Consider the following 20852-nt stretch of genomic DNA (forward strand, 5'->3'; position numbering starts at 1 on the left):
CGCACACCCCGCCTCCTTAAAGGGGCCGTGACTCCCTCTCGGCCGCGTCGGCTCAGAGGGCGTTTGAGAGAGCACTGTGGGCCTCCTGGGCCCTCCCAGTGCCCGACTCCGTCCTCGTCCTCGTCCCCGCCCCGGGGGCGGCCCCGCCGCCTGGGAAGGGATGCGGATAAGCGGCGTCCCGGTCCTCCCCTCTGGAAAGCCGGACCCAGGACGCGGCGCGGCCGGAACATCCGGGTGAGCGTTCGGCGCGGGGCCCCGGGTCCGGCCTGAAGTGCGGCCCTCAGAGCTTCCCTCTCCTCCCCTCCCGTCCCCGGGGGTCTCCCCTTCCCGTGGGTGTCAGTTCTTCCCCTCCCCGGGGTCTGGTCTCCCTTCCCCCTTCCGGGTTTCCCCTCCCCTCGGGGTCTCTCCTCCCAAGGTCTCCTCTTCCTGGGGGTCCCTTCTCCCCCTCCCCGGGGTCTGGTCTCCCTTCCCCCTCCCGGGTCTCCCCTCCCCTCGGGGTCTCTCCTCCCAAGGTCTCCTCTTCCTGGGGGTCCCTTCTCCCCCTCCCCGGGAGTCTGGTCTCCCCTCCCCCTCCCGGGTCTCCCCTCCCCGAGGGTCTCCCCTTCCCGAGGATGTCTTCTCTCCCTCCCTGGGGGGAGGGGTGTCTGGTGTCTCCTTCCCCTCCCTAGAGGTCTCCCCTCCTCCTTCCCAGGGGTCTCTCCACTTCTCCCGAGGTTCCGTCCCCTCGGCCTCACTCTGCCCCCGCCCGCTCCCTCCTCCTCCGGGCTTTGCGCCGAGAGCGGTGCTGCACCTGAGCGCCCTTTTCCAGACCCCGCACCTGGCGGCGGCCCCGGGGTTGCGGGAAGGGCGCGATGGGGGCGCGGGCGGGAGCTGGCGAGGCTTCGGACTCTGCGGGCCACTCGGTTGGACCGTCTACACTCTCCCGGTGCCTGATCCTCGGGTCAGATCTGCGGAGGAGCCGCCGCTCCACGAGCCCCTGGGGGTCCCGGCTCTGCGCGCCGCTCCCCGGTTCCCGTCGGACCTCACCCGTGGTCCCCGTTCACGCTCTCGTCCAGGTGTCAGGCGGCCCCGCCGGGTCCCCTGAAAAGGACGCACGACGTGAGCCTCGAGTTTCCGCGTGATTCGGGGACAGCCCCTCATCCAGCTCCGGGGAGCCGCTCCGAGGAGGGGGGCCTCGTGGAGGGTCGCTGCCTGTCACGGGGACAGGTATCCCCGTGAATGACTCTAGCGCTTTCGTAAGGGTGGGAAGATGCAAGGATCCGCTCTATAAATGTTGTTCCTAAAGTGTAACCGTCGAAGGGCCTGTTTTCCCAAAGCGCCAGGCCTCATCCCGTCCTGGGTCTGCGCTGCCCTCGGGCTGCGCTGTGGGCGCCCAGCGCCCCATGGCCGGGGGAACTGGATGGTGAATAACGTTACTGAGTTCACAGCCTTTTTATACGTTTTTCTGATCATTTTTCCGGCCAGAGCGTCGTACTGCCTTACTGGTCCCAAATTTCTTTTATAATATAAATTTTTGAAAAGATAGTGTCTCAGTGATTGGATTATTAACGGAATACTGGGTTTTTGTACAGTTTAATTAACATTAAATACTTTAAAACTTTTTACTGTCCTTAAGAATTTTCTTCTTTCCTTCCTCTCCCCCTTTTTTAACTCGTTCTCCAATTTTACTGATTAGAAGTGAGCCATAAATTGTATTATAAGTGCTTATAAGTGGTTATAAGTGCTTTATCTTTTAAGAAATAGACTTTACATCATCTAACTTGTTAAAGTGTAAAATAGGCTTTTCAAGTAAAATCCTCCACAGATTACACTGAGGTAGATTGCTTCCACTGGGGGTTTCTTTGCTTCCTTGGATCTTCCCACAAGCTCCCCGCTTTGTTGCCCGTCTTGTGCCTGGCCTGGAAGTTCTGGTGGCATCAGGAAGAGAAACTACAAACAACCCTCCTGCTTTCCTTTTTCCAGAGGCCCTGCACCCGCTAACCCTGATCCTGCCCCACCCAAGCGGCTCGCTCTGGAGTTCCTGCCTGGAGCTCCCATACCAGGTCAGCCCCCTCCCCCCTTTAGGGTCTGGGTTCAGCTGGGTAGACGGCCGGCCCCTAGGGTGGGCTGTCCCGGGAGCTGGGCCCCACCTGGTCCTGATGGCCTCCGCCCACAGACAGAGGCTGCTGTCAATAAACCAGACTGACTTTCAGCAGTTGGATCTGGTAAATCTGAGGTGGTGGGTCTGGAAGGTCCTGAGGAAGAGAGATGGAGGGGCCTCTGGCTACACGTGTGCAGGAGGCTGGGGGGCAGGGCTGCCAGGTTCTCGCATTTTATTTTAGCCCAGTGTGTAAAGTGGAAACACAGGGGCGCTGCCTCCCGGCCCCCCAGTCTCCGGAGGGCCTCCAGCAATGGTCTAGGGCTCTGTGGTCCAGCAGCGGGTGTCCCAGGAGAGCGCTGCACGCCCTGCAGTCTCGACAGAACTTGGAGTGGAGGCGGGAGAGAAATCTTCACCTGGTGACTTTGCTCTGAAAACACCTGGTCGCGGACTTTTTTTTTTTTTTAATTTTATTTATTTATTTTTGGCTGTGTTGAGTCTTCGCTGCTGTGCTGCTGTGCACGAGCTTTCTCTAGTTGCGGCGAGCAGCGGCTACTCTTGGTTGTGGTGCGCGGGCTTCTCATTGCGGTGGCTTCTCTTGCTGTGGAGCACGGGCTCTAGGCGCCCGGGCTTCAGTAGTTGTGGCTCATGGGCTTAGTTGCTCCACAGCATGTGGGATCTTCCTGGGCCAGGGCTCAAACCTGTGTCCCCTGCATTGGCAGGCAGATTCTTAACCACTGTGCCGCCAGGGAAGCCCCAGATCTTGGACTTTTTATGTAAAATTATTGGAAGTTTCTTTGTTTTTGAGTAGGCTTAATAATGAACCCATATGCCTTTTTATTCTGAATCATTTATTACAAATTTTTTTTCTTAATCAAATAATCTCATCGATTTTAAAGTTTGTTTTGGGATTCCTGTTCTGCCTTTAAAAAAACAAGCCAAACCTGCTAGAAATTTGGCAAAGTTGGGGAGATATATTTTAATTAATATTGGAATATGTATAAATAGGAAGTTTTAGGAGGGAGGGTTTGTGCTCAAAGTATTGATTTTTGCTATCACACTAAATGAAAAGTAACCTTGGGTTTCACTTTAGTTGAGTCATCCTGCAAACCTTTGGTTTTAGGGCGTTTCCTACTTTAAAATAATAAAATGTCACAGGCATGTTTGCCATGCTCTGCAGTGTAAATGGTGCACATTACACACAATAGGGGTGTAGTGGGAAACAGGAAGAACTTATATAGAGTTTTTAAAACTTTATTTTGAGATGATTATAGAGTCACATGAAGTTTTAAAAAATAATACAGAGAAATCCTATAGAATATACATAGAAAATCCTCAAGATGCCACCAGAAGACTACTAGAACTTATCAATGAATTTGGTAAGGTTGCAGGATACAAAATTAATGCACAGAAATCTCTGGCATTCCTATACACTAACAATGAAAAATCAGAAAGAGAAATTAAGGAAACAATTCCATTTACCATTGCAACAAAAAGAATAAAATACCTAGGAATAAGACTGCCTACGGAGACGAAAGACTTGTACTCAGAAAATTATAAAACACTGATGAAAGAAATCAAAGATGACTTAAACAGATGGAGAAATATACAGTCATTATTGTGAAAATGATTATGCTACCCAAAGCAATCTACAGTTTCAGTGCAATCCCTATCAAATTACCAATGGCATTCTTTGTAGAATTACAACAAAAAATTTTACAATTTGTATGGAAACACAAAAGACCCCAAATAGCCAAATCAATCTTGAGAAAAAAATGGAGCTGGAGGAATCAGGCTCGCTGACTTCAGACTATACTACAAAGTTACAGTAATCACGACAGTGTGGTATTGGCACAAAAACAGAAATATAGATCAATGGTACAGGATAGAAAGCCTGGAGATAAACCCACGCACATATGGTCACCTAATCAATGACAAAGGAGGCAAGAACATACAATGGAGAAAGACAGCCTCTCCAATAAGTGGTGCTGGGAAAACTGGACAGCTACCTGTGAAAGAATGAAATTAGAACACTACCTAACACCATACAGAAAAATAAACTCAAAATGGATTAAACTTAAAATGGATTAAAGACCTAAATGTTAAGACCGGACACTATAAAACTCTTAGAGGAAAACATAGGAAAAACACTCTTTGACATAAACCACAGCAAGATCTTTTTTGACCCACCTTCTAGAGTAATGAAAATAAAAACAAGAATAAACAAATGAGACCTAATGAAACTTAAAAGCTTTTGCACAGCAAACCATAAACAAGATGGAAAGACAGCCCTCAGAATGGGAGAAAATATTTGCAAATGAAGCAACGAACAAAGGATTAATCTCCAAAATATACAGAGAGCTCATGGAGCTCAATATCAAAAAAACAAACAACCCAATTAAAACATGGGCAGAAGACCTAAATAGACATTTCACCAAAGAAGACATACAAATGGCCAGGAGGCACATGAAAAGATGCTCAACATCACTAATCATTAGAGAAATGCAAATCAAAACTACAATGAGGTATCACCTCACACTGGTCAGAATGGCCATCATCAAAAAATCTACAAACAATAAATGCTGGAGAGGGTGTGGAGAAAAAGGAACCCTCTTGCACTGTTGGTGGGAATGTAAATTGTTACAGCCACTATGGAGAACAGTATGGAGGTTCCTTAAAAAACTAAAAATGGAACTACCATATGACCCAGCAATCCCACTATGGGCATATACCCTGAGAAAACCATAATTCAAAAAGAGTCATGTACCACAATATTCATTGGAGCACTATTTGCAATAGCCAGGACATGGGAACAACCTAAATGTCAAATGATAGATGAATGGATAAAGAAGATGTGGCACATATATACAATGGAATATTACTCAGCCATAAAAAGGAACGAAATTGGGTCATTTTTAGAGATGTAGATGGACCTAGAGTCTGTCATACAGAGTGAAGTAAGCCAGAAAGAGAAAAACAAATATCGTATATTAATGCATATATGTGGAATCTAGTAAAATGGTACAGATGAACCTATTTGCAGGGCAGGAATAGAGATGTAGACTTAGAGAACGGACATGTGGACACAGCGGGGGAAGGAGAGGGTGGGATGAATTGGGAGATTAGGTTTGACATAAATACACTACCATGTATGAAATAGATAGCTGGTGGGAACCTGCTATAACGCACAGGAAGCTCAGCTCAGTGCTCTGTGATGACCTAGAAGGGTGGGATGGCGGGGGTGGGAGGGAGGTCCAAGGTAGGGGGGATATAGGTATACATATAGCTGATTCACTTCATTGTGCAGCAGAAAGTAACACAATACTGTAAAGCAATTATACTCCAATAATTTTTTTAAAAATTAGATAAATTCAGATAATACAGAGAAATCCTATAGACCCTCCCCCCAGTGTCCCCAGTGGGAGCTCTTGCAAAACTGTATCATAAGCAGGAGCTGGGAGAGAGACAGCCCACTGCCCAATCTGGGTGCGCCAGGGCACATGCACGCACGCATGTGTGTGTGTAGATCTGTGTGATTCTGTCACATGTGCACACGCGTGTGGCCACCACCACTGTCAGGGCACAGAACGCGTCCACCCCACAGGGTCCCTCCTGCTGCCTTGTTACGTCCGCAGCCGTCGCCTCCCCCTTCCCTGGGCCCTGACCCCCACTGTCCCTTCCCCGTCTCTGCAGTTTGTCATTTTAAGAAAGTTGTGTAGGGAGTTCCTGGTGACCTAGTGGTTAGGATTCTAGACTTTCACTGCCAGGGCCCAGGTTCAGTCCCTGGTCGGGGAACTGAGATCCCACAAGACTTGCGACCAAAAAAAAAGAAGAAGAAAGAAAAGAAGTTGTGTAAATGACATCACGCGTGAGCGTGGCAGGCTCTCCTCGGCCTTGAGTTCGCCCGGGTTACTGCGTCAGTCGTTCAAGATGTGGAAATTTTAAGAATTCATTATAAAACCACAACAAATCCAGAGTGTCTTTTTTATAATTAAAAATAACAATAAAAAAAAAAAAACAATAACAAAATGACACTGTTTACTGAAAAAAAAACATGTTACAGTTTAGTAGTCTGTAGGATTTGGTAGCCGAGTTTGAAGGTAAAATGAGATGTTTATGAAAAAGGACTGGTTCATATCTTAAGGTCTGTAAATAACTTCATGTTCATGGTAGAAGCTCTTTTCAGTGGAAATATTAGTATGACTACAACTAAAATTCTGAGAGGTTTTTCATAAAAGTGAATAGCTGTCTTCGGTGTTTTGGGGAGAGGGATAGCTAACTTCAGGAACTTGTCTGAGGGAGGGGCCCAAAGTGGACGGAGGGGTGTTACATACCAGCTGTGCAGCAGTTTATTTTCCTGAAGTTTGAAATCTGTAAAAGAATCACTTTCTGAGATCTTTTGGAGAAAATGTGCGTGTCTAGGTCTGTGCAGTTAACAAAGCACCTGAAATTTGTGTCTCGGTTCTGAAGAATACTAACTGTGTGCACGTCTGAAGTAGCGCTTGAATTCTTTCTTTCCCTTGAAACAGTAGGAGCTTAGCAATTGAGTCAATAAAATAACAGATCAGCGATATTGCCGGCTGTCTGTGTGATTGATCAGTGGTTTGTTTGCTCAAGGTGGTAACGTTTACTTAAGGTTGTATTAAAACTGTGCCAGTGAACCCAGTAACTCAGACAGCCCTACCCGTTTATCCCACCTCATTAGGAAGCGCGCTGTCCTGCACCCGTGGATCCTCTGGGAGATGCTGGGACCCAGAGTATCTAAACAAGTATTGAAATCGGGCAGTTTCCTGACTTTTTACCCAGAATAGTGAGCCAGTGTGCAGTCTTTAATGGGCGACTTCTGATTGTCATTCTGAACACGGGTGGCTGTCCTGCCCTCAGCGGTCGCCTCTTCAGGGCCTGCTGGGGGGCATGGAGCAGGCGGCCCCCCAGACCGCCGGCTGCTGCTCTCTGCTGCGTTCCCGTGTGTGTCTTTGTAAGCTCGGTTGGTGTCCACTTTCTGTGGCTGTCATTCCTTGGTTTGGTCAGGATTCTATCTCTAGAAATGCACACTCTTATTTTTGCTAATCTACTTTTCCTGGGAAACCAGATTAAACTCATTAGAATTGGGATTACCAGTGAAATGAAAATATATATATTCTAGAATAACATGATTCCTTGGAAAGGGTGGGTTTAGTTTTGTTTTCTTTTCTTTTTGGCATAAGGACTTGGGCCTAGTTGCCAGGCTCAGTGGGTGTATTTCAGGGCGCATCTTACTGGGCTCTCCTGCATTTGTCACCTCTTCCGTCTTTGTTCTCTATCTTCCTGCCTCCGAGGTCATTCTTTCTTGGTGACCCTGCTGACCCGGCCTCCACCTGCGCCTCGGTCAGCCCTCCTCTGGGCGACACAGCTGCAGCTCCCCCGCTCGTGGCGCTGAAACCTCCAGCTCGCCCGGGCCGGGGTCCTGTCTGCGCCCCGCCGCCAGGATGAGCTCACAGGCACTGCTTGAAGTCTTCCTTAAGGGAGAAGAGGAGGAGCCTGAATCTGCATGATAGAAAGTGTTTGAGTGTGGTTGTAGTTTGTGATTTTTTTTTTCTCTCCTTGACATCTTGTTAGCACATAACGGTAGACTGACATTGGAAATTTGACGGAATTCCAGGTGACTCAGGAAAGCAGACGGTACGGCCCAGCCAGCTCATAGCAGTTGGGCTGCATTTCCCAGCCCCTCGGACCTGGTTCCGGGGCCCCTCGTCCGCGATGGGGGAAGCAGGTGGTGTTTCGCGGCCTTTGATACGTGGACCCTCTTAAATGGAATTGCTTTTTGTCTTTTGCACACGGTAGATTTAGTAGATATATGAGGCTGAGTTTCACTTTAAAAAATTGCTTTTAAATTCAGATGTAATCTTTAATCTCAACTCTTCATCAGGCACCATACTTTAAATTCAGTATTTGATTGTAATCTAAGGGCAGCAGGTAGTTCAGATGTTGATCTACGAAAAATAACATTTTCCTCGGAAAAGTGATAGTTTTTAGTAATTATTTAACGCTTTAATCTCAATAGCAATGAATCATCGTTCAACTATATGTGTCAATAAATCTCTTTTTCAGCTGAAAATGCGTATCTCAAATGCGAGCCCGACTTAGCAGGGATCTTTGGACTGCCTTGCCCTGTCCCTAAAATTGGATCATGAAGGTACTGGGGAAGAGCCGCCTCTGGATGTGGCTCCCGTTCCTTCACCTGCTGGCCAGCGGTGCGGAGCACGAAGAGGCGGTGAGACACACCATCGAGTGGCACCGGGGCCAAGGGGCGGCCGTCACCCAGAGGAGACAGTGGGTCCTGGACGGCTGCAGAAAGCTCTCCGGGCTTCTTCGCCAAAAGGCTGTGGTTCTTAACAAACTCCAAAGTGCAGTCAGAGCAGTGGAAAAAGACGCCAGCCTTTCGGACGAGGAGAAGCTGTTTCAGGTGCACATGTTTGAAATTTTCCAGAAAGAGCTGAACGAAAGTGAAAACTCCGTCTTCCAGGCCATCCACGGACTCCAGAGGGCCCTGCAGGGCGACTACAGGGACGTGGTCAACGTGAAGGAGAGCAGCAGGCAGCGCCTGGAGGCCCTGCGGAAGGCTGCCATCAAGGTGGGTCCAGGGCGGGGGCGGCGTGCGCCGGCGGAAGGGGGCTCGGCAGGTGGGAGCCACCCAGGGCCTCCGATCTGGCCCGGCAGGCGCAGGAGAGCCGGTCCCTTTGCACAGTCACTTAGCAGAGCCACATTTGAGCACTTCTAGGAGTCTCTCATGCTTTCTCCATGGTGGAGATCCCTGGGTATTGAAAAGAGTTACTCATGTTCTCCCAGTGAACTGACGTGGAAATAAGCCCATTGTAATTGCTGTCAGGGTTTTGAGCTTCTGATAAGAATTACTTTTAGTGTGAAGGCTGACTTTCTTCAAGGCCCACATGCTGAAAACAAAAATATTAAAGGTAGTTTTAAACAAATGCATACATTTGAATTAAGGATTTTGATGAAGGATACTTTTATTTTATTTTATTTATTTTATTTTATTTTTTTAAAAAAATATTTATTTATTTATTTATTTATGGCTGTGTTGGGTCTTTGTTTCTGTGCGAGGGCTTTCTCTAGTTGCGGCAGGTGGGGGCCACTCTTCATCGCGGTGCACGGGCCTCTCACTATCGCGGCCTCTCTTGTTGCGGAGCACAGGCTCCAGACGTGCAGGCTCAGTAGTTGTGGCTCATGGGCCTAGTTTCTCCGCGGCATGTGGGATCTTCCCAGACCAGGGCTCGAACCCGTGTCCCCTGCATTGGCAGGCAGATTCTCAACCACTGCGCCACCAGGGGAGCCCTATTTTATTTTTTAATTTTTATTATTTTTTTAATAAATTTATTTATTTGTTTTTGTTTTTTGGCTGCGTTGGGTCTTTGTTGCTGCGTGCGGGCTTTCTCTAGTTCCGGCGAGTGGGGGCTACTCTTTGTTGCGGTGCGCGGGCTTCTCGTTGCAGTGGCTTCTCTTGTTGTGGAGCACGGGCTCTAGGTGCACAGGCTTTAGTAGATGCGGTGCGTGGGCTCAGTAGTTGTGGCTCGCCGGCTCTAGAGCACAGCCTCAGTAGCTGTGGCGCACGGGCTTAGCTGCTCCGCGGCATGTGGGATCTTCCCGGACCAGGGCTCAAACCCATGTCCCCTGCATTGGCAGGTGGATTCTTGACCACTGTGCCACCAGGGAAGCCCCTGAAGGATAATTTTAAAATGATGAGAAGAAACTATTATTACGTCAGATGTGATAGTTATATAACATTTTAAAGCTATCATTTAAGCCATCTATTATGTGCCAGGCACTTTAAATATACGAAGTATCATTTCTTCTTCATGGAAAGGCTATGATAATATTATACAGCTTAAAAAGTAAAGAAGATACAAATTATTAAACTTTTTTTTACCCAAGTGTGGTATTTTGGGTAGAAATATGGTGATGGGGTAAGTAGCCCCCTGGATTCGGTCGTACTGTCTGTTGTTAGAAACAGACCGCCCCCTCCGAGCGGGATCACCGCCTCGCCAGACCCTTCGCACAGGTGGGACATTAAACTCCATGGCATTAAAGAGGGAGTCGCAGGGGTGTCGGTTTGCGGTAGTTTTACGGTAGAACAGAGAACAAACATGAGTTTGAGTGGCACTGACCCCACACGCCTGCTCTCTGCTGGTTCTGGCCTCATGGGTCTAAGGCGGTCTAGGCACTGGGGGTGCTGAGTAGAGGCCGCGAAACAGCCGAGCCTGTGCCTGGGACCATCCTCCGCTCAGCGCCCACTCCGCCTCAAACGTGAGTAAGTAGTAAGGGTACTGATTTGAGATCCCTCGAGCTTGAATACAGTTGTGTGCCATACACGTGTTAAACTCTGTTCCCAGCACCACCCATCAACTGTGCAAGTAAGTAATGCTGTCAGATTCTCCTGGAACATCTCCCCTTGGTAACTTGGAATTCGACTGTGTATTCCGCTTAGAAATGTCTAGCTAAATAATCAAGTGCCACAGCTGGGCTTCCACACGCAGTAGGCACAGTGGCTGGAACAGCATCAGGGTTCGGCGGGTGGTTTTTGTGTGAAGAGATGGCCTTCAGCATCTCTTTACGGTTGTGTGTTACGTTCGTGTGTGTGTAAGTAGCCTTCCTGCAGGGTTTGCTCTGAGAAGTTTGAGTGCCCTGGGGCACCCGGCCTCCCCTGCCGTGTTTGTGGTGCGGGCGGGTCACCCAGGTTTCCTTCGTAATAAACACCACTCTTCGTTTCTTACACATGAATAGGAAGAGACAGAATATGTGGAACTTCTGGCAGCAGAAAAACATCAAGTTGAAGCTCTTAAAAACATGCAGCATCGGAACAAAAGTTTATCGCTCCTGGATGAAATTCTTGAGGACGTGAGGAAGGCGGCAGACCGTCTGGAGAAGGAGACAGAGGAGCGCGCTTTCGATGACAATAAGTCAGTGAGTAGCACCCAGAGCAAGCTCCTCTTGGCCTGCTGAGCCACTGAAAGGAGGTGTACTTGGAATTGTTTGCAGGTGCGCCGTAGCGCAGGCTGAAAATGAAGATGAGGCTAAAGCACTTGTGTGCCGTAGCAAGTAACTTGTGTGGCCCTGAAGACGTGCCCCGGTTTCCTCTGCTTCCCCCCGCTGCCCCGTGTTTGGTCAGCCCGCCCCCCCCGACTGCCCCGCCCCCAGCAGCTCGTCTGTTTCCCCGGCCTTGGCTCTGGTCTCAGGAAGCTGGCCCTGGGTGGCCACGTTTCGGTGCGGATCTGCCCGGGGAGAGGCTTGCTCCTTACAGGAAACCACCTTTGGGTCCCAAGCAGCATGTCAGACTGAGTCCTGGGACGGACTCAAGAAAGGATTAGGTAATGACAGAAAACCAGAGCAAGGCTGGAGAGGGAAGAGGAGTGAGGCCCTTAGTGACCCCGAGGCGGGAGAGGCTCTGGGTGTGTGAGGGCCGTGCGCCGGGGAAGAGTGTCCTTGCCTTTACCCTGCTCACCAGGCACTCTGCCCTCCACGGCTCCGGGCTCTCCCACACTGGCCCTCCCCCGGTCCTGTGGGACGCCAGCCGCGTCCTGTGGTTCAGTTCAGCCTGACACCATCCCCATGGGGCTGGCGCAGACCCCATGGGTACAGGCCCGGCCCAGGATGGCCCCCACTTCAGATGCCAGCCGCCCCTCCTCGGGCTCCCTCCGGCGTTTGCTGTGCTGCCCACAGAACTCAGTCTGTTTGCTAGGTTGGCAGATGGGCACGAAGGACACAGCTCAGATGGAAGAGGTGCCGGGGCAGGGCGTGGGGGACGGTGGCCTCCCCCAAACACCGGCACACGTTCAGCAACCTGGAAGCTCTCGGAAGCTCGTGCCTGAAGGGTCTTCACGGAGGCTTCGTTATTTAGGCTCCTGACAGACTCGGCCTTCAGCCCCTCTGCCCTCCCAGAGGCCGGGGTGGAGCTGCAAGTTCAGCCCTCATCACGTGGCCGGCTCCTCTGGTGACCAGCCCCTCCCGTGGGTACCCGGGGGCTCTCCACCACCCCTCACTCACCTGAGGGCAGGTGAGGTCGCAAGGGGCTTATTATGAAGGACAGAACACTCCTTTCACCTCTGCTGCTCTGGAGCGATTTCAGGAACGGAGGCCAAAAGACCAAATATAGGACAGGATGTTTGCATCGCTCCTTATCACTCAGGAAGTCCCGCGGGTTTGGGGGCTGTGAGCGGGAAAGGGGTCTAAGACCAAATATGTGTTTCTTGTTACAGATCACAGTGCCACGCCCTGAATCAGGTAGAGTAGGTGTTTGGAAGTAATGGAAATCCTGAACACTTCCATCCTTAAATCTCTTTTCAATTGAAAAACTTTTTCTAATTTTCTAATTTATTGGTGTTCGGTCACACTTGACAGAATGCTGAAAATGTTCCTGTTGTTCTTCTGTATGGGACTTACTCTCTAACATTTGATCTTGAACTTAAACACGTCTGATTGGCTTTAGTGACATAACACTGGTCATTGTTGCAGGTCAGAGGGGTGAACTTTGAGGCAGTTCTGCGGGTGGAAGAGGAAGAGGCCAGCTCCAAGCAGAACCTCACGAAGCGGGAGGTGGAGGAGGACCTGGGCCTGAGCATGCTCATCGACTCCCAGAATAACCAGTACATCCTGACCAAGCCCAGGGACGCCACCATCCCGCGGGCAGACCCCCACCTCATAAAGGTAGCCCGCGCCGCCGCCCGGCGCCCACGTCCGCTGCCTAAAAGCTGACGTCGCTACAATAGCTCGTTCTCAAGGGGCAGAGAGGGTTTGGCTATGGTTTCCCGTGTGGCCTGTGTAGACGTGGGGCGCGGCCGCCTTCTCCAGTGCCGGCTGGCTGGCGCCCCGGGCGGCCTGAGGTGCACACCTGCGCCCTTGGAGGGAGCCGGTCTAGTGGGAGGACGTGGAATTCTTTAGGCTCGAGGTCGACGGTGTTGTGGTTCGGGATCACTGTTTGGACTCGGCCCGTGTGAGTGACACGGTGCAGCCTGCGCAGGGTCCGGATCAGTCGCTAGGTCTCCAGCTGAGCTCCGCGACGCTGGAATCTGCTCAGGAGAAGGGACCGAGGCAAAGAACTCAGCCTTCAAGGCGCTGCCAGCACAGACAGCCGAGGGGCAGGTAGATAAACGCTCCCCACGGGCTTGTCCCGTGTGAGGGGCTGATCCCTGTACTTCTGGATCGAATCGAGAGGTAAAAGACAGCAAGCGTGTCGCCTTCCTTGGTTTTGACCAGGCTGGGGACTGGGAGGGGCTGAGTCTGAGAACGGCGACTTCGGTGCCCTTCGCGAAGGGGCAGGGTCTCCACTGCGCAGTTGCCCCCCTTCGCCTTTGTACGTAGCGTAGCTTCTGGGGCGGCGGCGTGAGGCCACGTGAATACCCCGTTCCTCGCCACCCTCGGGCCAGCAGCCTTAGCACCGTCCACGAGTCTCTCCTGGATCGGTTAACACCGTGCAGGTGAGATGGTCTTCGTGCCGTGGAACACAGTGGGGAAGCGTTCCCGGGCTCGAGCGCCGAGAGGAGGCCTCGCACTCACAGTTCGCAGAGGACTGTGACGGGGTCCGCGCGAAACAGACACACCGCTGTGATCGCTGCACGCTGAGGAGCGGGCCTCACCTGCTCCCAGAGCCCTCCCACTGCCCCTCACTTGCCTTTCTTCCCACGCAGTGAGGTCAGGTCCCGTCCCACCCTACCTTCTCCTTCCTCTTGCTGCCTGTGATCTTACGTGTGTGTTTCTTGTCTGTTTATCCTTCTGTTAGGACATCGTCACCATAGGGATGTTGTCCTTACCATGCGGCTGGCTCTGCACAATGATAGGACTGCCGACCATGTTTGGTTACATCATCTGCGGCGTGCTCCTGGGGCCCTCCGGACTCAACAGTATTAAGGTAAGAACAAAATTGAACTGTTTAGTGTCTGTTGAATTGAATTAATGAAGATAGCAGTTTCTTATAAATCACATCAAAGAAGATGTCTTTTAAAGTTTCCTGAGGAATCTCTAAAGCGTAAGAAAGTCATTTTGTTCGTTAATGAGTGAGCAGCTTGACCAGACAAAATGATCCTCTTCGTGTCTTTAAAATATATTAGTTTTAAAGATTCTGTTTGTAGTAATATTATGGACTGGATTATTTGGACACTGAAAGGAACTAAAAATCCTGGATTAAATGTATTTTTAAAACATGCTTGGGACTCCCTTGGTGGTGCAGTGGTTAAGAATCCACCTGCCAAGGCAGGGGACACGGGTTCGAGCCCTGGTCCGGGAAGATCCCACATGCCGTGGAGCAGCTAAGCCTGTGCGCCACAACTACTGAGCCTGCGCTCTAGAGCCCGTGAGCCACAACTACTGAGCCCGCATGCCACAACTACTGAGTCTGCGCTCCATAGCCCGCAAGCTACAACTACTGAGCCCACGCGCCGCATCTACTGAAGCCCACGCTCCTAGAGCCCGTGCTCTGCAACAAGAGAAGCCACCACAATGAGAAGCCTGCGCACCGCAACGAAGAGTAGCCCCCGCTTGCCACAACTAGAGAAAGCCCGTGCACAGCGACGAAGACCCAATGCAGCAAAAAAATAAATAAAAATTAAAAAAAACAAAAAACAAAAAACCATGCTTAACACCCTGAGAAGCTGGTAAAGTAGTAAGCAGCGACCCAGCCTGGCTGTGGGCGTTTGGAGGCCCAGGAGGACGTGGGTGCTGAGGCTGCTCTTGCTGAAGGCTGTTTGCTGAGCAGGTTGAGGGGAGCATCGTCCTGTGTTGGTGGCGCTTTTGACAGTGAGCAAAGGGTCCCAAGCCCTGTGGGCTTCAAGCTGGGTCCTCGAAAAGAAAACGCAATGTGGACAGAGGGGAAGAGGATGCCACGTAGAGGTGTCCTGGTCCCACCCCAGAGGAACCTGTAGTGCAGGGCATGGGAAGGGGCCGTGGCGTGCCCCGCCCTCCCTGACGCTCCCCTTTGGGTAGAACGCGAGTCGGTGAAGTGGGGGCGGGGGGCAGGGGCTCCACCTGCAGCCTCATCCCCTCCTCGGCTTAGCCCACCCGCACCAGGTCTGGAGGGTCCTGAGGGTTCCCCCCACTGGACGACACGCGGTGGGGTCGAGGCGGTCTTCGCGCTGACTGATCCTCACAGCAGACGGTGTTGCCGGGCGAGAAGTACCTGGATGCTGCAGGCTGGAGCCTGGACCTTGGTGAGGAGGACCACCAGGGTCCACCAAGGTCCACCAAGGACCACCAGCTTCCACCAAGGCCCACCAAGGACCACCAGGGTCCACCAAGGTCCACCAAAGTTTTAATTCAACTTTATTTTTTTAACATCTTTATTGGAGTATAATTGCTTTACAATGGTGCGTTAGTTTCTGCTGTATAACAAAGTGAATCAGCTATACGTATACATATATCCCCATATCCCCTCCCTCTTGCGTCTCCCTCCCACCCTCCCTACCCCACCCCTCTAGGTGGTCACAAAGCACCGAGCTGATCTCCCTGTGCTATGCAGCTGCTTCCCACTAGCTATCTATTTTACATTTGGTAGTGTATATATGTCCATGCCACTCTCTCACTTCGTCCCAGCTTACGCTTCCCCCTCCCCATGTCCTCAAGTCCATTCTCTATGTCTGCGTCTTTATTCCTGTCCTGGCCCTAAGTTCTTCAGAACCGTTTTTTTTTAGATTCCATATATATGTGTTAGCATATGGTATTTGTTTTTCTCTTTCTGACTTAACTTCACTCTGTATGACAGACTCTAGGTCCATCCACCTCACTACAAATAACTCAATTTCATTGCTTTTTATGGCTGAGTAATATTCCATTGTATGTATATGCCACATCTTCTTTATCCATTCATCTGTCGATGGACACTTAGGTTGCTTCCATGTCCTGTCTATTGTAAATAGTGCTGAAATGAGCATTGTGGTACATGACTCTTTTTGAATTAAGGTTTTCTCTCAGCTTTTTGAATAGGTAGTTTTCATGTGATTGAAACAGTATAAAAAGATGTAGGTGAAAAATCTTTGCCTGACCTTGTCCCATCCTTCCCTTTCTAGAACGTTTGCAAACAGTGGAAAACACAAATGTATTTTCCTTTTCCTTTTTACTTAACAGCAAAGATAGCTCATAAGCAAAGAATTAAGGCTAAATAACTAGGTAATAGATCCAACTGGATACTATGAATATTGTATTTCTTAATAAATTACCTATACCATGGAAAAATAATATAATTACAGTAGATAAAAATACCAAGATCAGGACTTCCCTGGCCGTCCAGTGGTTACGACTCCGCGCTCCCAATGCAGGGGGCCCAGGTTCCATCCCTGGTTGGGGAACTAGATCTGCATGCCACATGGTGTGGCCAAAAACAAAAAACAAAAACAAAAACAAAACCCCAAACAAACGATCAAAATTACCAAGATAAAATTACCAAAATAAAAGTCCAAGATCATACTAGCCAAAAGTGGGAGTGGTTAATGGAGAGAGTCTAATTGTATATAATTGTACTTCAGTATTTATCTTTTCTTAGTAGGGAGTTAACAGGCTTTCATTTTCTAAGTCAAGAAGTATAGGTTTAAGTATGTTACTTTGAAGTCAGGTTGCAGCCTAATTTTCAAAAGGGAAAGAAAAATAGTAGCAGCAAGGAAGCATAAAAAGCAGAAGTCATAAAAGAAGTGAGAGCAAACATGTTGTTTTATAACAAATATATGTGGAATAAACTTCTCTATGAAAAGATACAGGCTTGCAGATTGTGTCAGGAAAAAAGTACAACAAACGAGATTGAATAAAAATAAAGTGACTAAAAGGTTGAGAGTGAAAGGAGGAAATGTGCTGATAGAAAGAGGGCAAATCAGTGGTGTTCACAGCCAGCAGACAGAGGAGGTGCACGCCCGCCGGCACACCGACACACGAAGGCCTGGACTCTATTTTCACGTGTTCAGGGAACATTGAAAAAATCAAAAAGTTAGTGGCCATAATGCAAACCTCAATTGTAAATAATATAAGTAGTGCCAAATATACTGGTATGAACAACACTGTCTACTGTAGTGCAGGAACATTGACGGTAAATAGCAAATGAGGGGCACTGTACGTCAGGACCTGTGGGGAGTGGCCAGATGGGGTCCAGGAGAAAGTCCCACACTCAGTCTCACCCAGACCCAAGGAGAGTAAAGCACTCCTGTTAGTTAAGTGTTAAACTCAGGTTTAATGCCTCCCCGTCCCCAAAGGAAGCTAGTGGAAGGAAGTAATGGAAGTAACAGTGGCAATTAATGAACTTGAAAGCAGGTGAATTCATGAGCTATTTCCTAGAAAATAAATAAAAATATTCCTCTGGCTAATCAAGAAAAAGGAAAAAAGGCACTACCATCAGGAAGTTAAGATTATCTCAGATATAGAGGAAATTCAGATCGTTGTTTGTTTTTTTTTTAAATACTGGGCTTTTTGGTGGAGCCCCGCTGAGTGTGTTAGGACAAGATGCTTCTGTGAAGTACACGTGATACCTTAAATACATTAAGTTTTACGATTTTAAAACCTTCTTGTTTTTCAGTCAGTTGTGCAGGTGGAGACGTTAGGAGAATTTGGCGTGTTCTTTACTCTCTTCCTCGTTGGCTTAGAATTTTCCCCAGAGAAGCTGAGAAAGGTGAGTCCACCAGTGTGCTTGTGTCGTTGCCCCACTGAGATTAACGTGCCCTGCCATCACCATCCACATTCGCTGGAGACTTGCCCAGCAGATTAGGTCTGTTTAGAGTAGAATATGGTGGTGTAGTTTGATGTTATTTTTGGAACATAAACTCCAGAAGATAAAATGTTTAAAAAAAAGAGTGAAAATTCAATGAATAAATGGAATTAGCTTTCAGTGGCTAATTCCAAACCAGGTCTGAGAAGTGCTGTGTTCAAACTTACTGATTTTTGAGTCCCTCCAAGAGGGTCCAACGCTGGTAGAGGCCGAAATATCATAGGGATGGAATGTTCAGTGTGTTACTCTGGGGAAAAACTCGTTTTCCTAAATAAGTGGCAAATTTTGATTATTGCTGTGTCACTGTAAGATGAAAATATCTGAAAGGTTAATAGTATTTAGGACCATATGTATGAATAAATGTTAAAGTAGTGGAAGCAACAGTTCCTCCTGAATTTGTTGGCTTTTAGAATGGTTACCTTGAAAGCCGGACTATTCGAGAATGGAAACAGAGTTAGGTTGGAAGTGAATTCATGAAAAGCTACTTCGTGTTTGAACAGACAGGTCACAGAAGAGGAAAAAGCTGATGAGAAAGCAGTTGGGAGGTGGTGGGGAATCACAGGGAAGCTGCTGGTTACAGGAAAGGGCGGCTCCATCCAGGCCCCGTTTCGCCCACCAACTTAACCAGGGCACTAGTGTCAAGTCAGCAGGGGTCTCAGTGACTTTGCGGGTGGTCAGTGGGCGCCCTTGCTCCAGGCTGATGAGAGGGACAGCTCGTGCCCCTTCTGGGGAGCAGTCTGGCAGTTTGATCCAAGAGCCTTGCCAGGTTCACTTCCTTTCATCTGTGGTTCTGCTCCTGGGTTTCTAGGCAAAGGGAAGAGTCAAACCCAAGTTTTGGGTTTTGTTTTTAAAATTAGCCCCTAAAAGGTACTCAGCTCCTCACTGTAGCATTTTTATAAAAGAGCCAAAGCAACCTGAGTGTCTAAAGGTTAAGCTGTGATGTAGCTGCTGGATGGAGTATTATGTAGCCATTAAAAGTGTTATAAGAATGTGCAATAACAAAGAAAAAAATGTTAAATGCTGAACTTCAGAAGAAAAAAGTGAGCATATAGTGTGACCGTGGCGACACAGAAGGAGCCGAGAAGCACAGGAAATAATGTGCCAGACAGCCGCGGATGCTGCTTTCCAAGCCCTCTCTGACCACCAGCACGCTTCCTACAGGAAGGGAAGTGAGCTCGGCCTGAGCCTGCGCTGCCATCAGGGAGCAGCTGTGCCCGGCCCTGCCCACCCCTTTCCCCAGTTCCTCCTTTTCTTCTTTCTTTCTGTTTCTTAATAAATTTATTTATTTATTTTTATTTTTAGCTGCGTTGGGTCTTCGTTGCTGTGCGCGGGCTTTCTCTAGTTGCGGTGAGCGGGGGCTGCTCTGTTGCGGTGCGCGGGCTTCTCATCGTGGTGGCTTCTCTTGTTGCGGAGCACTTGCTTTAGGTGCGTGGGCTCAGTAGTTGCGGCACATGGGCTCAGTAGTTGTGACACGCAGGCTCAGTAGTTGTGGCTCGCGGGCTCTAGAGCGCAGGCTCAGTAGTTGTGGCGCACGGGCTTAGTTGCTCCACGGCATGTGGGATCTTCCCGGACCGGGGCTCGAACCCATATCCCCTGCACTGGCAGGCGGATTCCTAACCACTGCACCACCAGGGAAGTCCCTTCCCCTTTTTTTCTATTAAAGCTCCATTTGTCCATCCACTGATGACTCACTTCCTGTCAGTTTTCCTCCTCATACAGCATCCTGAGTCAGTTCAGGGTTTTCTCCTGGTACTCTGGTATCTTTTTTTCATCCTTCTGGCACAATCACCTCCATGTGTTAATTTCTGAATCCAAAGTATAAAGAAAATTGGCCACTTCTCTGGGTCCTAAGGGAAATGGCCAAATTCTTCCTGTTAATTCCGTTGAGGTGTGTGTTGTGGCTGGGACAGAGGGGCCTGGCGAGGACCTGTGGGGTCTCCCGGGAGCGGGAGGGTCTTCCCAGGCAGCCCTGTGAAAGCACAGCCTGGACCCCTTGGTGTTCACGTGCGTTCAGTTGACAGACGTTCACAGCAAGCAGCCGTGTTACCTTGAGGTTAGGAGCGAGGAGGGGCAGCTTCTGGTCCTCCCGTGTCCCTGGGGCAGCCATCTCAGCTGGCAGTGTCCTCATCTGGGCTGTGAGGGGTTGGGAAGATTCAGGTGTCCTCTGGGTGCAGAGTCTCAGAACTATCTTCCGCGGCACTGTGGTGTTCAGGGTTAAATGAGAAAGTAACATCATCCACCATGATGTTTGCTTGCCCTCATCAGTGTGATACGTTTTTGTGATGCTTTGGGGATTTTGCGCCTGGCGATGCAGCCTGAGGCAGGGCTCGTGGCAGCAGGTGTGTGTCGTAAGTCAGGGCAGGGGCGTGGACGGGGACCGGCCCCTATTGGGTGCCTTTGGGTCTGGGGCGAGCTGGGGTCTCTAATGTCCCCTAGCTCCGATGTCCCTGAGCGCCACCGAGCCTGGCTGCCCCTTGCCTGGCGGCCCTGACCCTTGACCCGCACCAGGAGCGCATCCCGCCCCTTCGTAGGCAGGCCTGTGGGCTCGGCGTGCAGAAAGTTTACATCCATTGATAACTACGCTAGTAAGTCCACGTTTATTTTTCTTTTATTTCTCAGGGATAAATGACTGACAGCTTTAGCGCAGCCTGAGGTACCGGTGGCTCTCCTGCCTTGTGGGGTACCCGTGTGACCCTGTCACGGTGGGAAGTTACTTGGTGGGGTTTTGAAGTATCAGCAGTTGCTGGCAGGCCCCTCTCAGTCTTCTCTGAAATCTCCTAGAGGCCTGATTAGAGACAGTTCAGAGACGCCCGAGTCTGCGAGATCCTTCCCGGGCCTTGTCCCTGAGGATGCTCGCGCCCTCGACTGTCTGTCGTTTATTCGTGAATCACCTGGGCCGCCCAGGTGTGTCCCGTTTCCGGGGGCGGAGGGGTTCCCCAGCTCCAGCTGCGTTCTGAGGATGGCGGTGCACGACGCGGAGAGGGTGGAGGGCGTGCTTCGTCCCTAACCACGTCCAGCGCTCGGTGACCGCGTGGGACCGCCCCCGCT

General features: G+C 49.9%; 1 protein-coding gene across 6 annotated transcripts in view; it reads left to right on the top strand.

Moving 5' to 3' along the window:
* The first annotated feature begins 22 nt into the window (after positions 1-22).
* Positions 23-20852, top strand: part of TMCO3 (transmembrane and coiled-coil domains 3) — a 31501-nt gene continuing 10671 nt past the window's right edge. Inside the window, exons 1-8 of one of the 6 annotated variants that reach the window (XM_036831525.1) lie at positions 67-234; positions 692-1098; positions 1963-2042; positions 8168-8690; positions 10856-11035; positions 12584-12775; positions 13848-13976; positions 17616-17708. In XM_036831525.1, coding sequence (XP_036687420.1) covers positions 8247-8690; positions 10856-11035; positions 12584-12775; positions 13848-13976; positions 17616-17708 — 1038 coding nt within the window. In that variant the 5' untranslated portion in view covers positions 67-234; positions 692-1098; positions 1963-2042; positions 8168-8246. Of the gene's footprint in view, positions 235-691; positions 1207-1962; positions 2043-8167; positions 8691-10855; positions 11036-12583; positions 12776-13847; positions 13977-17615; positions 17709-20852 lie in introns of all 6 variants that reach the window. The other 5 variants (XM_036831523.1, XM_036831527.1, XM_036831522.1 and 2 more) reach the window with 5 other exon arrangements.

The sequence above is a fragment of the Balaenoptera musculus genome, chromosome 18 (assembly GCF_009873245.2).
Source record: "Balaenoptera musculus isolate JJ_BM4_2016_0621 chromosome 18, mBalMus1.pri.v3, whole genome shotgun sequence".
NCBI lineage: Eukaryota > Metazoa > Chordata > Mammalia > Artiodactyla > Balaenopteridae > Balaenoptera > Balaenoptera musculus.